This window comes from Gopherus flavomarginatus, chromosome 5, assembly GCF_025201925.1.
Source record: "Gopherus flavomarginatus isolate rGopFla2 chromosome 5, rGopFla2.mat.asm, whole genome shotgun sequence".
NCBI classification, from domain to species: Eukaryota; Metazoa; Chordata; order Testudines; family Testudinidae; genus Gopherus; species Gopherus flavomarginatus.
This window is the reverse complement of record NC_066621.1, coordinates 129,439,139-129,454,707: the sequence shown is the minus strand read 5'-3', so window position 1 is coordinate 129,454,707 and position 15,569 is coordinate 129,439,139. Positions and strand designations below refer to the sequence as shown.

General features: G+C 41.2%; 1 protein-coding gene across 2 annotated transcripts in view; it reads left to right on the top strand.

Annotated features, from left to right (window-relative positions):
• The window catches only part of CCDC88C (coiled-coil domain containing 88C), a 138,338-nt gene that overhangs the window by 1,427 nt on the left and 121,342 nt on the right, over window positions 1-15,569 (top strand). For both annotated transcript variants that reach the window (XM_050953170.1, XM_050953169.1), the window contains exons 2-3: window positions 635-735; window positions 11,031-11,139. In XM_050953170.1, coding sequence (XP_050809127.1) covers window positions 635-735; window positions 11,031-11,139 — 210 coding nt within the window. The remainder of the gene's footprint in view (window positions 1-634; window positions 736-11,030; window positions 11,140-15,569) is intronic.

Below are 15,569 nucleotides of genomic sequence, written 5' to 3'. Positions count from 1 at the left end.
ATCCACCACTGGTTGGGAATCTGTCTCAATCTTTTAATTTAAATGTGAACAATGTTGTCAAATAGGCCTGGGCACCCTCATCCAAAAATATTGGTCCCTGTTGGTGATCAGAGTCACTGAATAAGAACCACTGTCCTTTGCTTTTATGACACAGGTACACAGTTCTTGCTGGAGGAAGAAAAAAATGTGTAAGCAGCGAGAACAAGGTTGTGAAGAAGCTTGAGTCAAATTCATAGATTCCAAGGCCGGAAGGGACCCTTGTGATCATCTAGTCTGACCTCCTGTGTAACATAGGCCAGAGATTGTCTCCAGAATAATTTCTAGAGCAGATCTTTTAGAAAAACATCCAATCTTGATTTAAATTCAATGCTGGTGTAAACAAGTCTAGCACTGTTGAAATCAACGGTTTTACAGCAGGGCTGCTTCCCTCCCCTTATGTCAGAAAGCCTATTTGCAGATGAGTCTTTTATGTTTAGAAGATGTGCAGGGATTGTTTGGCTACTCAGTTTTAATTGCTTTGGCAGGAGTGGGGATGGAGGTGGTTTCTAGTGAGACTTGGGATGAGTGCAATTTTAAGTTGTTCTGTAAGAAAATTGTGATGGATTATTAAAATATCTGCTGTGTTTTCTGACAGGTGAAGACGTTTGGCCCGTTAGGGAATGAAAATGAAGACAAATTGACTATGTATATGGATCTGGTAGATGGTGTGTTTCTGAACAAAATCATGTTGCAAATGTAAGTAATCTTTTAAGGGATAATGAAAACTGCTTAGTGTTACATGATCCAACCTTAAATTACTGTAATTGAGTTGACTTGTATTTAAATATATACTGGAAATCAATACTTTTGAATAGACAGGTCAGTTTCCTGACATGCAGATTGCCTTATTATTGGTGAATGAATTGTGTCTTCCCATTGAAGGTGAAGTGTGTGTTACTGTTGTTTGACATGCATTAAAGCATTTCAGTCTTCTCTATAATTGATAGTGAGTTGGTTGGAAAACAGGTGCATGGCGAGAAGAAAATCTTTTGCAATATTTTCCCCTAGGTTGAGAGGGGGATTGGTGTTTTGTTTTTTTTGTTTGTTTTTTGTTTTTTTAATTTCCTGAATTTGAAATTGACCACACAGAAAAGTTGACTCAGGTTTAAAAATGGACTTAAAAATGCCCTGATCCATTCGTTAATTGTTTGTGTATCCCCCTGTGATGGCACATTTCATCATCTCTGGAGAAATGAAAAAGCCTTATCACGTGAAACTTTACTGTAGTTAGTGTGTCACACTTGCGTAGAAGGGCTGAAGTATCGATGTTCAAATATAAAGTTTCACTGTGCTCATGTAGTTCAGTAAAATACTTTTTCATTTGGGTGACGTGTTTGTCACGGACCACTGCAGATAGAACTAAGACATTTATAAATAGTTTAATCTGAAATAGAAAACAGTTACCTTAATCTAGCTGGTTTTTTTTTTTTCTTACATTTAAGTAAGCTCTTAGTAAAAAGTTTCTACGTTAATCTAGTTTTGACCACATCCTTTCCTGTCACTGAATTTATCATATACAGATTCTGCTTCATATGGATTTGCATTTGGCTTTAAACATAATGGACATATTTAAGATGAAGAATTTATGTGGAAAAGTTTTTTTGATTTAACTGTTAAAGGTGGAATTTTCAAAAGCACTTAATAAGGGTCTAATTCTGCTCCCATTGAATGAAGTTTATTGACATTTTACCATAGATTTCAATGTATTCAGATCTAGGCCAACCCTGAACACTCTTGAAAAGCCTGCTGTAGATGATTAACTTGTCACTGGGAGTTTACTGTGCAAGTATTTTCTGAAAAGTGACTTTGTAAAGATGGTATCTTGAGTCTGGCTTCTTACCCCCAAGATATCGAGTCCAGTACCCTGTCTCTGATGGTGGCCAGCTCCACGTGCAATCTGCAAAGTGAAACTGAATTCTTTCTGGTTTGTGCATTACCAGCAATAAAGATTCTGTAAATGGAATTTAGCTAACAATTAACACAAGCCAAGGTCAATTCCAGAGCACTCCGTCTGAGGTGTATTGTTTCTGCAGTGTTAACTGAAGTGATTTAAAAAAAAAAATGTGTGGGGAGGGTGGGGATAAGATTTTACATGACCTATGACTCTGGTTACAGAAAGGCCATGTTTCCTAGTCATTTTTCATGGTAGAACTCCTTTTTAAATAGCATTTCTAAAATCAGGGTTCCAAGCATCAATATTTAGATCCAAATCTAAACTTCCTCAGTGCATAGAAGTGGAAGGGGTTTTACATCATGTCCATCTTTCCTTAAAATACTTCTCCATGCCAGACAAAGTTACAGCTGTAGTGAGGCTGCTATGGAATTAACTAACTAGAATTAATTAATGTATGGACACTGTTGGGAGAAAAAAAATTTTAGAAGACCTCGTACATCCAAAGAGAGAGTACCTAACAAAAATGGTGCTATCTTGGTGTCTGTTTACAACAAAGAAATATGAGCAACTGAGTTTTTCTTTTAATGATAGAACTGTAGAAGATCACTGTGTCTCATAATAATGAATCCAAAAGTGCTTTGCTGACTAAAATTATATGTGCATATATATATATATAGAGAGAGAGAGAGAGAGAGTGTTTACATCACCTCATCAACCATTGAAATGCCACCACCTCTAGAGAGGAACATAACTGTTCTACAGTGTACAAAAATTTAACAGTGTTTTGGAGCAAGAAGTGAACAATAAAATCCAATTGAAATTGCAGTTGGGGAAGGAATCAGGTTAACTGTAATTATGCTATTGGAGTTTGGTCAGGATACCATACTCTGGCGAAAAATGCCATGGGATCTTCAATGACCAAAAGCATTCAAGAGCTTAGTCTTACATCTCGCCCAAAAGACAACTCTGCCAGCAGCACCATGGAAAATGCAGGGGGGCGGGAAGCACTAACACAGGAGTAGTGGAGTAAGAAACTCCCATTAGATTAAACACAAGCAGACAGGGCTTTACTTTTTCCTTTTTTTCAGATGGCTTTGGCAGTGCTTCTGGTGGTGTCTTGGGATCAAAGAAACCAAAACTTTTCTATTGAGAGCCCAAGATTATTTAACTAAGGAACCAGCACTACAGTATTTATGTACACCCAACCCAGCAAGGTGCTGAAGAGAGCTACTGTCCATGACCTTCACTCTTTGTTAGCCAATCTTTAGAATGTGCAATGCAATTACTGCTTGCCTGTAAATCAGGAGAGTCTTTCTAAATGTGTTTCTGCCCCACAAAGTTTTCAGAATAGAAAAACAAATGTGTCTCAGAAATGCTCGCTCAGCAGTTCCTCAGGTTCCATGTAAGGTTGACTTTAAATGCTTGTGTCTTACTGAAACTGTGCTTGTCAGGGTCCTTGATAAATCAGATAGTATATTATGTGCCATATTAAAATAATGTTGGCGCTCTGAAGGTGGAGTGTAGTAAAGAGCTCTTAGACAACTATCTGACCAATCAGGTGTTCTCTTCTTGTCAGTCCTACTTGAAATTGTTTCGCCTGAGGAATATCCTGTTGACAGAGTTGTTTGAACACACATAACACAGGCATATGACTTCACACCTAAATGACAGTTTGAGTTTTAGGTTTGGATTTTTTTATGGTCTCATGTGATTGAAACCCTTATTGTTTAGCTGCAGCAAAACAGATGTCTCTAAATGGGAATCAGTGAAGCTGGTATTTGTATTACCTCCCCTCCCCCCACCCCTGACCAAAACTTTGTTTTGAGTTGCGGGGGCTGGTGCTGTAGGTGTTTTGTTGTTAAAATACTTTATTTCTGTCCTGCTGTCAAGTGAGGTTTAATGTCCGATCATTGCTGAAAGGAATCCAGTGGCTCTATTAAGTGGCATGGTTAAACTTGGTGAGCTTTGCTTGCTGGCAAAACATAGGGCTTTGACTGTGTGCGGTGCTGAGCAGGCTTCATTCACACAAGCAGACCAATGATTTCTAAATACGGTAGGCTGGATTAGGCCCTACACACCATCTGGCATGCTGGTGTGGGTGCAGAAGGGCCGTGCTCCAGCCAGAACCCCCAGGAGGCATTTTGCATGGCTTAGTCAGATCAGCATGGCAACTGCACCACCCTCAGAGGGAGGTGCAGTGCAGGCTGCCATTCTTTTTGCCTGTCCAGGTCTGCTGGCTGTGCGAAATGGGGGAGGGAGAGTGAGGGCTGGCAAGTGGCCTGCTGCCACCCTGTCCTTTTTAGACAGCTAGAGTTCAGAGAGACTCAGAAATGAGCTGAGCCTCAGGCACGCTAAACTTTGCAAGGAGGGACAATAGGCCTCCTTACACACTCATGCAGGTGATAGTTACATATTGAGTCAGACTGTGGCCAACATCCAATGTTAATGTCTCTGCATTTTTAGATACTGCTAAACAGGATAAATCTTTTTGTTGTTGATGGTTTCTTCCTTCTGTATTCTGACACAGTTGACTCTGACCTAAGCATGGATATGGCACAGTTGCATATCTGTACATAATATCCCTTATGAGCAAATGATACAATATTTTTTAGTGGGGCACTAAAATAATACAGGTATCCATAGTGAAATTATGATAGTACTAGAACGTCTGGATTTCTTGTGGGTGCATTTGTATCAAATTAATACACTGTTCTACAGCACGTTTCAAAGTTTTTCAGACTCTGCTGCATACAGTTTTGTGTCACTCCTGGTATGAAAGTGACACAAATCTGACTGTCTTGAGCACAGTGATTACATTGGGGCAGGAATATCTGTTAGTGTAAGCAAATATTTACTGCTTAAACCCCTAGCTTTTTATGATGGAGTGTTTTTATTGGGAAATGGTGGATGTATATACACAAGGAGCCCTAAATATTTGTGTATTGGCTTATTAAACAATAAGTTACACTCCTAGACTGGAACATATCTGACTGGAATAAAGTGACAAAATAACTGACAGGAATAAATCTGACAAAACCAACATTTTTTTTGCAACTCCTAAATGAAAATATCTGTGAACTTTGCTTGGAATTGTCATGGTTTATAATAACAACCTGTCTTCTGTGATCTCAGTATATGTGATAGGAGTAACCAATACAATAATGGATGCAGCAAGCCACCTTGTATACATGAGGGTTACATTATTTGGAAGCATATTTTGTGTAGTATTTTTAAATCATATTTGAATATTTATTTTACAGGCAATTTAGGACCCAGCTCTACTCTCATTGGCTTTTAGTCTGTTAGATACGAAAGAAGAGGAAGCTGATATTCAGGTGGCAATTAGACTAAACAAAGTCCCCTTCTGTTGTTTGTTTTCCATTAGTGAATTACTTCCAGGAACAAAGTGCAGGCAAAATAATACAGGACATTGGGACTGTAGGATAGTTCTTCCCAAACCAACTTTTATCTCTGACAAAATCAGCCCAGAGGTAATAGAATACTAATAACCCTTTGTACCTTTGATTATCTATGATATTTGATAATTCGCTGGCCCTGTTTGAGGGCTTCCCACTGACTTGTAATGGTTTATCTGATGGCTAGCTCTCTGAGCTCTTCTCAAGCACAGTTACCCAGTATTAGCAGCGCAAAGCATTTGACTATCAAGACCCACCCGCGTCCTCCAAAAAAAAAAAAATTCGGATTTTTTTTAATTAATAATTTTGCGGTCCTTTTATTTGCCTTCTGTTGTTTTTTAAACTTCTGGGTTACACTCAACTCATGGTTTTTCTCTGCAGTCATGAGGGCTAAAAACATACCTTCTCTTTAGCAATGAAAGTTGAGATTCTCATGTACTCATATGGAGCAGGGGCTTTAAGGAAAATGTTGAATAGCGAGGTACTCATGAGATTTAGTTCTGGGGTCTCAAACTCATTCATAGTGGGGAGCATATTTTAATATGAAGATTCTTTTGAGCTGTCGCCTCCACTTGCATAATATCCCTTTTAGTTTTCTGTGTAATCCAAGTATGATATATTTCTAGTTTCTTTTAATACAATTCAATAATGTCTAACTCTTAGAGATCTTTTCATTGAGAGCTCTCAAAAGGCTTTACAAAGGGAGGTCAATATCATTATCCCCATTTTACAAATGGAGAAACTGAGACCAGTGAGTTGCCCAAAGTTGCCTAACAGGCCAGTGGCTGAGCTGAGAGTGCTTAGAATTTAGAAGCTGGAAACAAGGAGGAGAGCCAGTATCAGTCCATAGGCCATGGTTTGAGACTCTTTGTCTCAGTTTAATTAAAGGAAAAAGATATTCCTGTAAATTTGAAGCTTGCTTCTTATTGCACAGCTTACCCAGTGTCTCTTGATTTTGTTGAACCCTGTTCCCACTCCTTGACTTTGCTCCCCCTATTCTTTGCTATTACAGAGTGAGTTGTACCCTTTCTTGTGTTGTTTTGAGTAGCTTCCTCTCTCTTTCTCTACACTGAGTTCTGTTCTTTTGCTTCTCCCCTAGATTACTGGTATCTTCTTCTCTGTCACTCTGTGTTTTTGTCTTCATTTATCTTCTCCTTTCCCCAAACATCCTTCCTCTCACTTCCCAGACTCACATCTTCCAACATACCCACCTGTCCTGCATGTGCCCATATGCAACCACACATTCACAGGCTGATTTCTGGTTCCCCCAGTTAAAGAGAAGTGGGGAGATGCCACTCTGCTGAAGATACAGGCATGTCCCCTGGATCACAACGGTCCTGTCTTTCTAATGTCTAAAAGGAGCGGCTGCCCCCTGTGTTGCTGTGATTCCACAGTTGCTCCCTTCCCTTACCAGCCAGGCAGCCACTCCACCCCCTTCTCTGCTCCCCTACATCACTTAGCGCATTCATGCTTGCCCCATCCCTACTAGCCTGGGTCAAGTGGATTTTTAAATCCTGGTGAGTGAGATAGAGATAGCAGCAATCCAATCTGTTCCCTTTGCATTATGCTGCCCACTCACACTAGATAGAAAATCAAATATAGAAAACATATTGTAAACACTTATTTAAAAATATTATAATGAAGTATCAGTTTTTCTTGCAGAAAAGCTGAATGCCTGGAACACCTGGGATTCGTAGATGGGTTCTCATCCAAGTACTAACTGGGCCAAGATGCCTTTAAGTTACAGAATTGTGTAATACCAAGCAAACCAGGACCCGTAAAATAATCTGCTTTTCAGAAACCAGCCATTGTCTCAACGAGCAACTTGCCATGACTCCCATAACTTACTGATCTCCTGTTGCACATGTGCATCTCCAGTATCAGTATCTGAATTTGTTATACAGTGAGCATTAACATTTCATAAAGTGCTTCTGTGGTGACAAGTTGAAAAGCATTTCTGTTTCAGGGAAAGGAGCTGCTTACCTCACCTCATGCATAAGATCCTATGCTGCTTAGGAAGTTTATGAAGTTGCTGTATACATGGTCTCACTTATCCCAGTCTGTCCTATTGGGCAAAAAATTGTACATGATTGTGGTCTGTATACTGACTAGCAGCTGTGAGCTTTCAGGGCATTGCAGTGCCCCTTTCTGACATTAAACAAACTTTCCTACTTATGCAATTTCTTCAAACATCTGTAACGTAATGTTCAGACTATAGTTTATTTTCAAAAAGGCACTTGGCTTCCATCTCAGGTGGAGATGATGGAACCGCTTAAATAACACCATTTACTCCTGTCTGGCTCCACAGGCAGATCAACAAGCCTCGTGGTCAATGATATTAAAGGCTGCTCTGGGCAAACTCATTATTGTCATTAAAAGTCATAGTGGCAGTTGAGGAAGTTTTTTTTTCCTCACGCCCTGATCCTGCAAACACTTATGGATGTGAATAATCCCAATGATTTCAGTGGGGCTACTTGTTTGTGTAAAATTAAGTGGCTGTATGGGTGTGTGTTTTGCAATTTCTGGGCAGTAAAGGGGGTGTGATTTTTTTTCCCCAAAGATGTCTAAATGATTTAGGAGCAAAAGTCTCATTAAAAGTCAATCGACTTTGTGCTCCTGAGTCACTTAGGTGCTTTTGAAAATCTCACGCTGGGCCTAAAACTGCCCTATCTAGGAATATTCAAAAGAAACACCAGTTCTATGCCATGGCCAGTTATGTGCCTTCAGTGGGTTGGGTGTGTTTTCTTCTCATGGGTTTTTTTATTAATCAAACTTTTAAAGTCAGCATATTTTCCAGCCCCATCATCATTCCTAGTATGTTCCAGTGATAGATTTGTGAGATAAGCAACTATCAAAAATATTTCCTTTTGTTAAAGTATGGCAGCAGGTGCCAAATGGAACAACCAAAGACAACATCTCTTCTTTCTGGATCTAGACTTTGGGCTAATGGGCTGTAGTATTGGACAGCAACACCGCTATTTAGTGCATGAATGGATTGGTTCATGTGGAACCTGGAGGACTTTGGACTACCCCTTCTGTTTGGTCAACTTCTCTTTACTGTTTGTTCGCTTCTCTGTGTATTGTAATGACTTTAATCACAAACCTAAGTATCCAGCATCCATCAGAATCGGACTCTCTTCTAGTATTCTTTAAAGCATTCCCCATACAGGCAGCCCTACCAAGGACCTGGAGAGACCAAACCCAGGTTCCCCTTTCAAATCTTGCACATGTCTTGTGCTGTTGCACTGCTGGCTGATCTGTCTCACTAGTTACTTGTATAACCCCATCACCATAGTATTTGAGCACCGGTTTCAGTAACAATGGCAAGTTAATCTCATGGCTGCAAACTACAACAAAAATGAGACGGTTCAAGTAAAGGTGATAGTATGGCATTTGTGTTGAAGTCCTATGTTTTTCTTGTGCGTTAAAACTGCAGTCAGTGTGCCAAATATTACTGCTTCTGTAAGAGTGGATGAAGAGGAGTCTTGCCCATTTAGGCCAGTGGCAAATTTACCACTTTGTACCTCAGTGCATTTAAAATCACCAACTGCACATGCGTATAGGTATCAAGTCTAATAGTAAAGCAGGACTTTGGCCATCTCTTGAGTGGGAGAGACACTCTGTGATGTCTACACATATCACCCACGTTCAGTGCAAAGATGAATTGACGTGGTTATGCTTAAAAACACACACATACTCTTAACTGCTTACAGTACTTGTGTAAACTTTGACAAACAGTCACACCGTATGTCAGTTCCCCTTTAATTCACCTGTCAACACCAAAATTCAGTGTTTCCTCTGGAAGAGTTGTTAATGACTAGATTAACTGCCAAAGCAGAGTCCTGGATGCAGATGCCAGTGTTGGTTAGGTGTCAACTGATAACACTCTGAACTAGGGGATTGACTGATCACAAGTTTTTCAGATACCTTTTAAGGTACATTGATGTGTTTAACTTCCATACAGATTCTCTTAATCATTTGGGGCTTTTCTTTACCTGAGAAACAGTCATTTCAGCTCACCCTTGAGATTCAATTGTAGTCACTTCCTTTAAAACGAAGAAAACTTCTAGCCTCCTAATCTTCCCCCCCAAATCCCGATTAGTTGCTCTCTTGCACGTGCATGCACCTTTATATATATCTTCCAATAGTTCCTAGAAGCATGGGCGGCAAGTTGTATGGGCCTCTGGTGCCTGGGCTCCAGCAATATTCAGGCCCAGGGGGCCCAGCTCTACCAATGTTAGGGGCCGGGTCTCTCTCCCCAGCCACGCCTGCTGCCCCCACACTCCTCTCCCAAGTGTCCCCCAACCCTGCTTGCTGCCCCCACACACCTCCTCAGGCCCCGGAGCGTCCCTGCCTCTCCCCTACAACTCCACACTGACTCTGCTCTGCTGGCTTCCAGCATCAACTGCCACCACAGGGTCCTAGTTCCCCCACCCACTAGTAGCAGGGCAGGCTACTCTTCTGCCTTGGACCCTTCCCTTTTCCGGCGGGACCTATCACCAGCACAGGGCAAGGGGCAGCCCTATCTCCCACCCTCAGTGAGGCTACAGTGAGGGGCAGCAGCAGGGGAGGAGGTGCACATGTGATGGCAGCCTCCTCCTGGCACCCACCACAGGGGAGGCAAGGGGGCTTCCTGGACCTGAGGGGGTCCCTAGAAGCACGTGCAGTGACACTGGTGCAAGGTGAGTGCGCTGCTGTGGGGGGGGCTCCCCCAGAGCTCACTGCTGCCGGCGAGAAGAGGGCTGGGGGAGTCTTCCTCTCTGGCCCCAGCACCGGGGCAGCCTTCCTACACCCCAAACACATCCCCAGCCCTGCCCCACCCCAGAGCCCACACCCCCAGCCAGAGCCCTCACCCCCGCACATCCAACCCTCTGCCCTAGCCCTGAGCCTTTCCAACTCCCCCCCAGAGTCTGCATCCTGCACCCTAATACCCAACCCAGGGCCTGCACTCCAGACCTCCCCTGCCACCCAAACTCCCTCCCAGAGCCCAACCTCTCACCCCTTCTGCACCCAAATTCCCTCCCAGAGCCTGCACCCTGCCTGTACCCCAATCCCCTGCCCCAGCCTGGGCCTGCACCCCAGACCTCCTCCCGCTACCCAAACTTCCTCCGAGAGCCTTAGGCAGATGTGGGGGGAGAGTATGGCGGGGGGCAGGTTCTAGGCACCACCAAAATTTCTACAAACCTGCCACCCTTGCCTGGAAGCCCCAGTCAGGATCTGGGCCCCAGTGTGCTAGACACTGAACACTCTTAAAATATAAGACAGGGCTTAAATTTAATTAGGCAAGACAGAAAATGGCCTGTGTCTGAATGAGATTTCCTTGCAACAGGGACTGTCTAACTATATGTATGCTGCATACCCCTTGCTCTGGGAGTGCATAGTGGTTGTAGGATGCTGTTGCTTAGAAGTGAGGGAGTCTCTTGAATCGCCACATAGGGTCACCTAAAATGTGTTATGCAGAGTGGTATGTGGAGGAGTTCCAAACTCTCTTCCTCGCTTTCATTGCGTGGCTGCAAAGGGAAAATTAAGTTGTTAGTGTATTGTACTGTAAGTTTGTATTAATTGTACTGAAATATTCAAATGTTTAAGAGTCCTCCTTGTACTGCATTATTGTAGTGTGACAGGATAGAGCTGATGCATGCCCAGTCTTTAACATTGGGTTTTCCCTTTTTTTCTTCTAGAGATCCACGGCCGACAAACCAACGTGTCAACAAGCACGTCGATAATGATGTCAACCTCCGAATCCAAAACCTGACCATCTTAGTCAGAAACATCAAGATTTATTATCAGGTGTGCCTTCTGCTCTTACTGGTGTCTGCCAAGAGTTGTGGTCTTTCCGCTAGCACAGGAATTAGTAATCTGTTAAAGAAAACTGCCACAGGAAATGAAGAGGAAATTGTGTTCATGTAAAAGCATTTTCAGCCATCATTGCCAGCACTTTGAAATACAGATAGAGCTAACTTTTCTAGCCTTCATGGCCCATCAGCAGATTTTAAAAAGGAAGGAAAAAACTGAGTTTGAAGGATATGATAGCACTTTGATTAGCTGTGTCGATATTCAAGTCTTCTGCAGGATCTATGAAATAGGACTAATGTCTGAGGATTTAAAACGAGTAGCATTCCTTTCACCCCTAGAGACATCTTGAAATGCCAAGGAGTATTAAAATGTTCCTGTACATACATATTGTGTTTAAATAAGTCTCATGAAAGACTGACCACATCAACTCCCATTCCCAGGTTCTTCTCATCCACTTGCATCTCTTCTAGCCATATGCTGTACACTAGAGGCAGCTGGGTGGAGTGTTGCATCTCTTGAGAGTGTGGGAGAATAATGGTACTTCATTAACTTTAATTACAGTTCTGTGGCTTGATGCCACTAAAGTAGAGAGAGACCCCAAAATATTACTGCCACCAATTGCTATCTGTGCTACAGAGCTTGCTAAAGAAAGTCTGAGAGGGATTCATGCAGAAGAAAGTAAAATAGAACCGATGACTTTTAAATGCAAGTTGTGGCAGCATGTCAGGAGAATAGATTGTGTAGCTTTTTGATCTGAGGTGGTATGCTGGCATTTTATATATTTTTGAAGACAACAAACATATGGCTCAATCATTTAGCATTGTAGGTATTGCTGGAATGGGTCGTCATTCACTTAAAAAAAATAACTTTAATTGTCCCGTTGAGTTCTCTACCCGAGCAGGGAAATCCCATTTCCTCAATCTTTCAACATAACAGGATGAGATTTCCTTGTCTGTTTGTTATTGCTTACTCAGCACCATAGATCTGTATGAAGTTTTACAGACATCAGAAGACAGAGACAGACAAGGTGGATGAGGTACATTTATTTTTTTTATTTTTTTTCCCCCCCGTTTTATTGGACCAACTTTTGTTGGTGAGACAGACAAGCTTCTGAACCACCCAGATTCTTCTTCAACTTGTCTGTCTCACCAGCAGAAGTTGATCTTATAAAAGATATTACCTCACTCACCTTGTCTCTCTAATATCCCGGGACCGACATTTCTACAACTATGCTACATACAACATCAGATGACACAGTCCTTTCTCCACAAAGTTTGCAATCCAAGAGCCTGATCCTTCGTTCGCTGAGAACCCTAAGCATTTAGTCTCACTCATGGAAGTTCAGCACCTTGCAGCAGATGATCAGGCCCTTTGTTAGACAATGTATGAACAGGGGCTAGAGTATGAGAGAAAATAAATGTGATTCAAAAGTACGGGACCTGGCTTGTTTAGTGTCTTGTTGGTTCTGCGCTGTTGGGTTTTTTTAATATAATCTAATCCTGCCAGGCACTACAGTAATACCTTATAACACACTTTCTTATTATTTGTAACAGGGAGCAAGAGCTGTGGCTGGAGATGGGAGGCATAATAATAAGACTCTCTGGCCATATTCCAGAAAAATCATTCTAGACCATTACTTTGTCAGGCTAGTGCATCTCTCTGCCTCAGGAATGCATACCCTGCATGTAAATAGTATGATAGCAAAAATTAATTAGCTTGTTCTTGAAAATGTTAAATAGCAAATCTAACAAAAATTAAATTTTTGTATCTATACACTACATGTAAGGAGCTCATTTCTCCTTTTATCACATCAAGATTTTTAGGGCCAATCCAAGGCCTCTTGTTAATCTAAGAGAGATTCCCTTTTAAATGACGCTGCATAACCTTCAATTTCAAATAGCCTAGAAGGAGTTAAAGGCTGTCTGTGCAGCAACCCGCGCAGTTCTATATATGATTGATATGCAACGTCGCATTTCTACTAATGGTTGTTGTATTTTGGGGGATTTCTTGTGTGTGAGAAGCCCAGCTAGTGTATATCATTTGAATTAAATGATGGTTGGTTGTTACAAAGTATACCCAAGGCATCTAGAATGGATATTTCAGGATGTGCTAGAGAATTTTGCCATCTAAAACTTTTCATAGTAATTATTGTGAAACCTCTCCTCCTTTGAACCTTTTTGTTGTTTTTTTAAGTAGCCTGAAATTAGTTGTGTTTGTATAGTTGAGTAATCTAAGTCAATAGCTTGAGATGAGACTAGTGTGTTACTGACAGAAAACATCTAATCAGTTTCAGTGGCAGTCTGGAAGTGGGAGGGAAGGTTCCCGACAAACAAAAGAAGCACAAATTGCTGCTTCCTCAAGGGAAGCACAGGCTTAAAAAACAGCATGTTGGCCTTGGGGAATTCCCTTCACTTTCACCAAATGGATTCAAATCTCATTTACAGCTAATTCCTTGTGTTTGGTGGGGGGAGTGTATATGGAGGGAAGTGAGGGTGATTATTCTTTTGTGTATTATTAAACAAAGGGTCAAAGTGGGTGTGTCAAAACAAAAGCCTTTCCCCCCACCCAAAGACAAGGAAGAACAGAAACATAAGTTCATGGTCCCCTAGTCCCTGTGTTTTGTGGAATAAGATATCAGTAGCTACAAAAATCAAACTACTTTAAGATATCACTCAAAGGCTGGATAGTTTTTTGAGTCCATATAAATGTCTAACATAACTGTGCTCAGTATATTTGATCTCCTTGTTAAAACAAAATTTATTTCAGTATTTGGTGATATTCTTCTAAAAGTAGAGGTGGGAGTAAACCAGAACCCTGGACGCAAATGGCTCCCCACGATGTTAGGACATTCCAGATCTGGATCGGAACTTTGAAGCACTCTCTCTCTAACAGGTCTGAATGTAAACCCTGTATCTGAAGAGAGCTGGGTATCTGGGAAATTTGGATCTAGATCTGACCTTTGTAGCTTGGACTTATCTCTTTTTAAAATTTGCTTCATTGGGCATAAATGGGATGAGCAAGTGCACTAAAGAAACACGTTTTTACACTGGAATCAGAACAGTTTAGGTGGCTCTCATGTTCACCTGGTGTTTCAATCGCTGTTTTTGTTAACTCTGTCAAAAGCAATTAATCTATGAATTCAGTGAATTTATGCCAGCACTTACAGCAGCACAAAACCTTGATCACTTAGGACTGTAAAAAAACAACCACCAGTGCTTTATGTCATGATTGTTGCAGTAAAATGGGGAGAAACATTGACAACTTTTAAGATGAGAGAATTTTGAGCTGGCTAGTTCCAATTTTTTATTTTAATGGGAGTGTATAAAAAAGGGTTAGTCCTGGTGGCAAGCAAAGTCTCTACATTTCCCAGTGAGTATCCGCACTTTTACAGGCTCTGTAATCATGGCCTGTGAGAACTTCAGCTCCTGAAACGAAGCAAATTAGTCACTTTGTTGTGGGATTTCTTGAGCAGAAATCTGTTAAAGAGGATCTGCCACTAATTCCATTTAATGAACATTGTGCCACTGGCTAACAGCAAAAATGCTGGTAATTAATTTTTTGAACTTTTGTGACATTTTGGGAAGGCTTTTCTGAGGGAGAATGTGAAATGTCATTGTCAGCTCTGTGTGTGTGTGTGTGTGTGTGTGTGTGTGTACGTACATGTGTGTTGGAGGGTGCTTTTGCACTTTCTAGCTAGTGCTTTGATCAAGCTGACGGTTCAGAGCATTGGCAGCTTTCCACTGCCCTTGTTGATGTACGTAATTGTATGTCTTTAATGAACTGAAAATCAAAAAGGAATCCTAGAAAAAGTGGAAACATGGATGAAGTGCTTAGGAGGTGTACAAAAGAAGAACACAAGCATGTAGGGACAAAACCAGAAAGGCTAAGACACAAAGTGAGTTAAACCTTGTAATGCACATAAAAGGCAGTAAAAACGAGTTCTTTAAATACATTAGGAACAAGTGAAAGACAAAGGAAAGTGTTGGCCCACTACTTAGAGGAGAAGTTGATCTAATAACTGAGGACATCAGGAAGGCTGAAGTGTTTAATGCCCATTTTGCTTCAGTCTTCACTAAAAAGGTTAAAGTTAGCAGATACTCAACACAATTAATATGAGCAACAAGCGGGAAGGAAAATAGGGTAAGAACAGGTTAAAGAACATTTAGATAAGTTAGATGTATTCAAGTTGGCAGGACCTGATGAAATTCATATTAGGGTACTTAAGGAACTAGCTGAAGCAATCTCAGAACCATTAGTGATTATTTTTGAGAACACATGGAAGACAGGTGAGCTCCCAGAGGACTGGAGAAGGACAAACGCAATACCTATCTTTAAAAAGGGAAGAGATGTGGGGAATTGTAGACTGGTCGGCATAACTTTGATTCCTAGAAAAATACTGGAACAAATTTATTAAACAGTTTGTA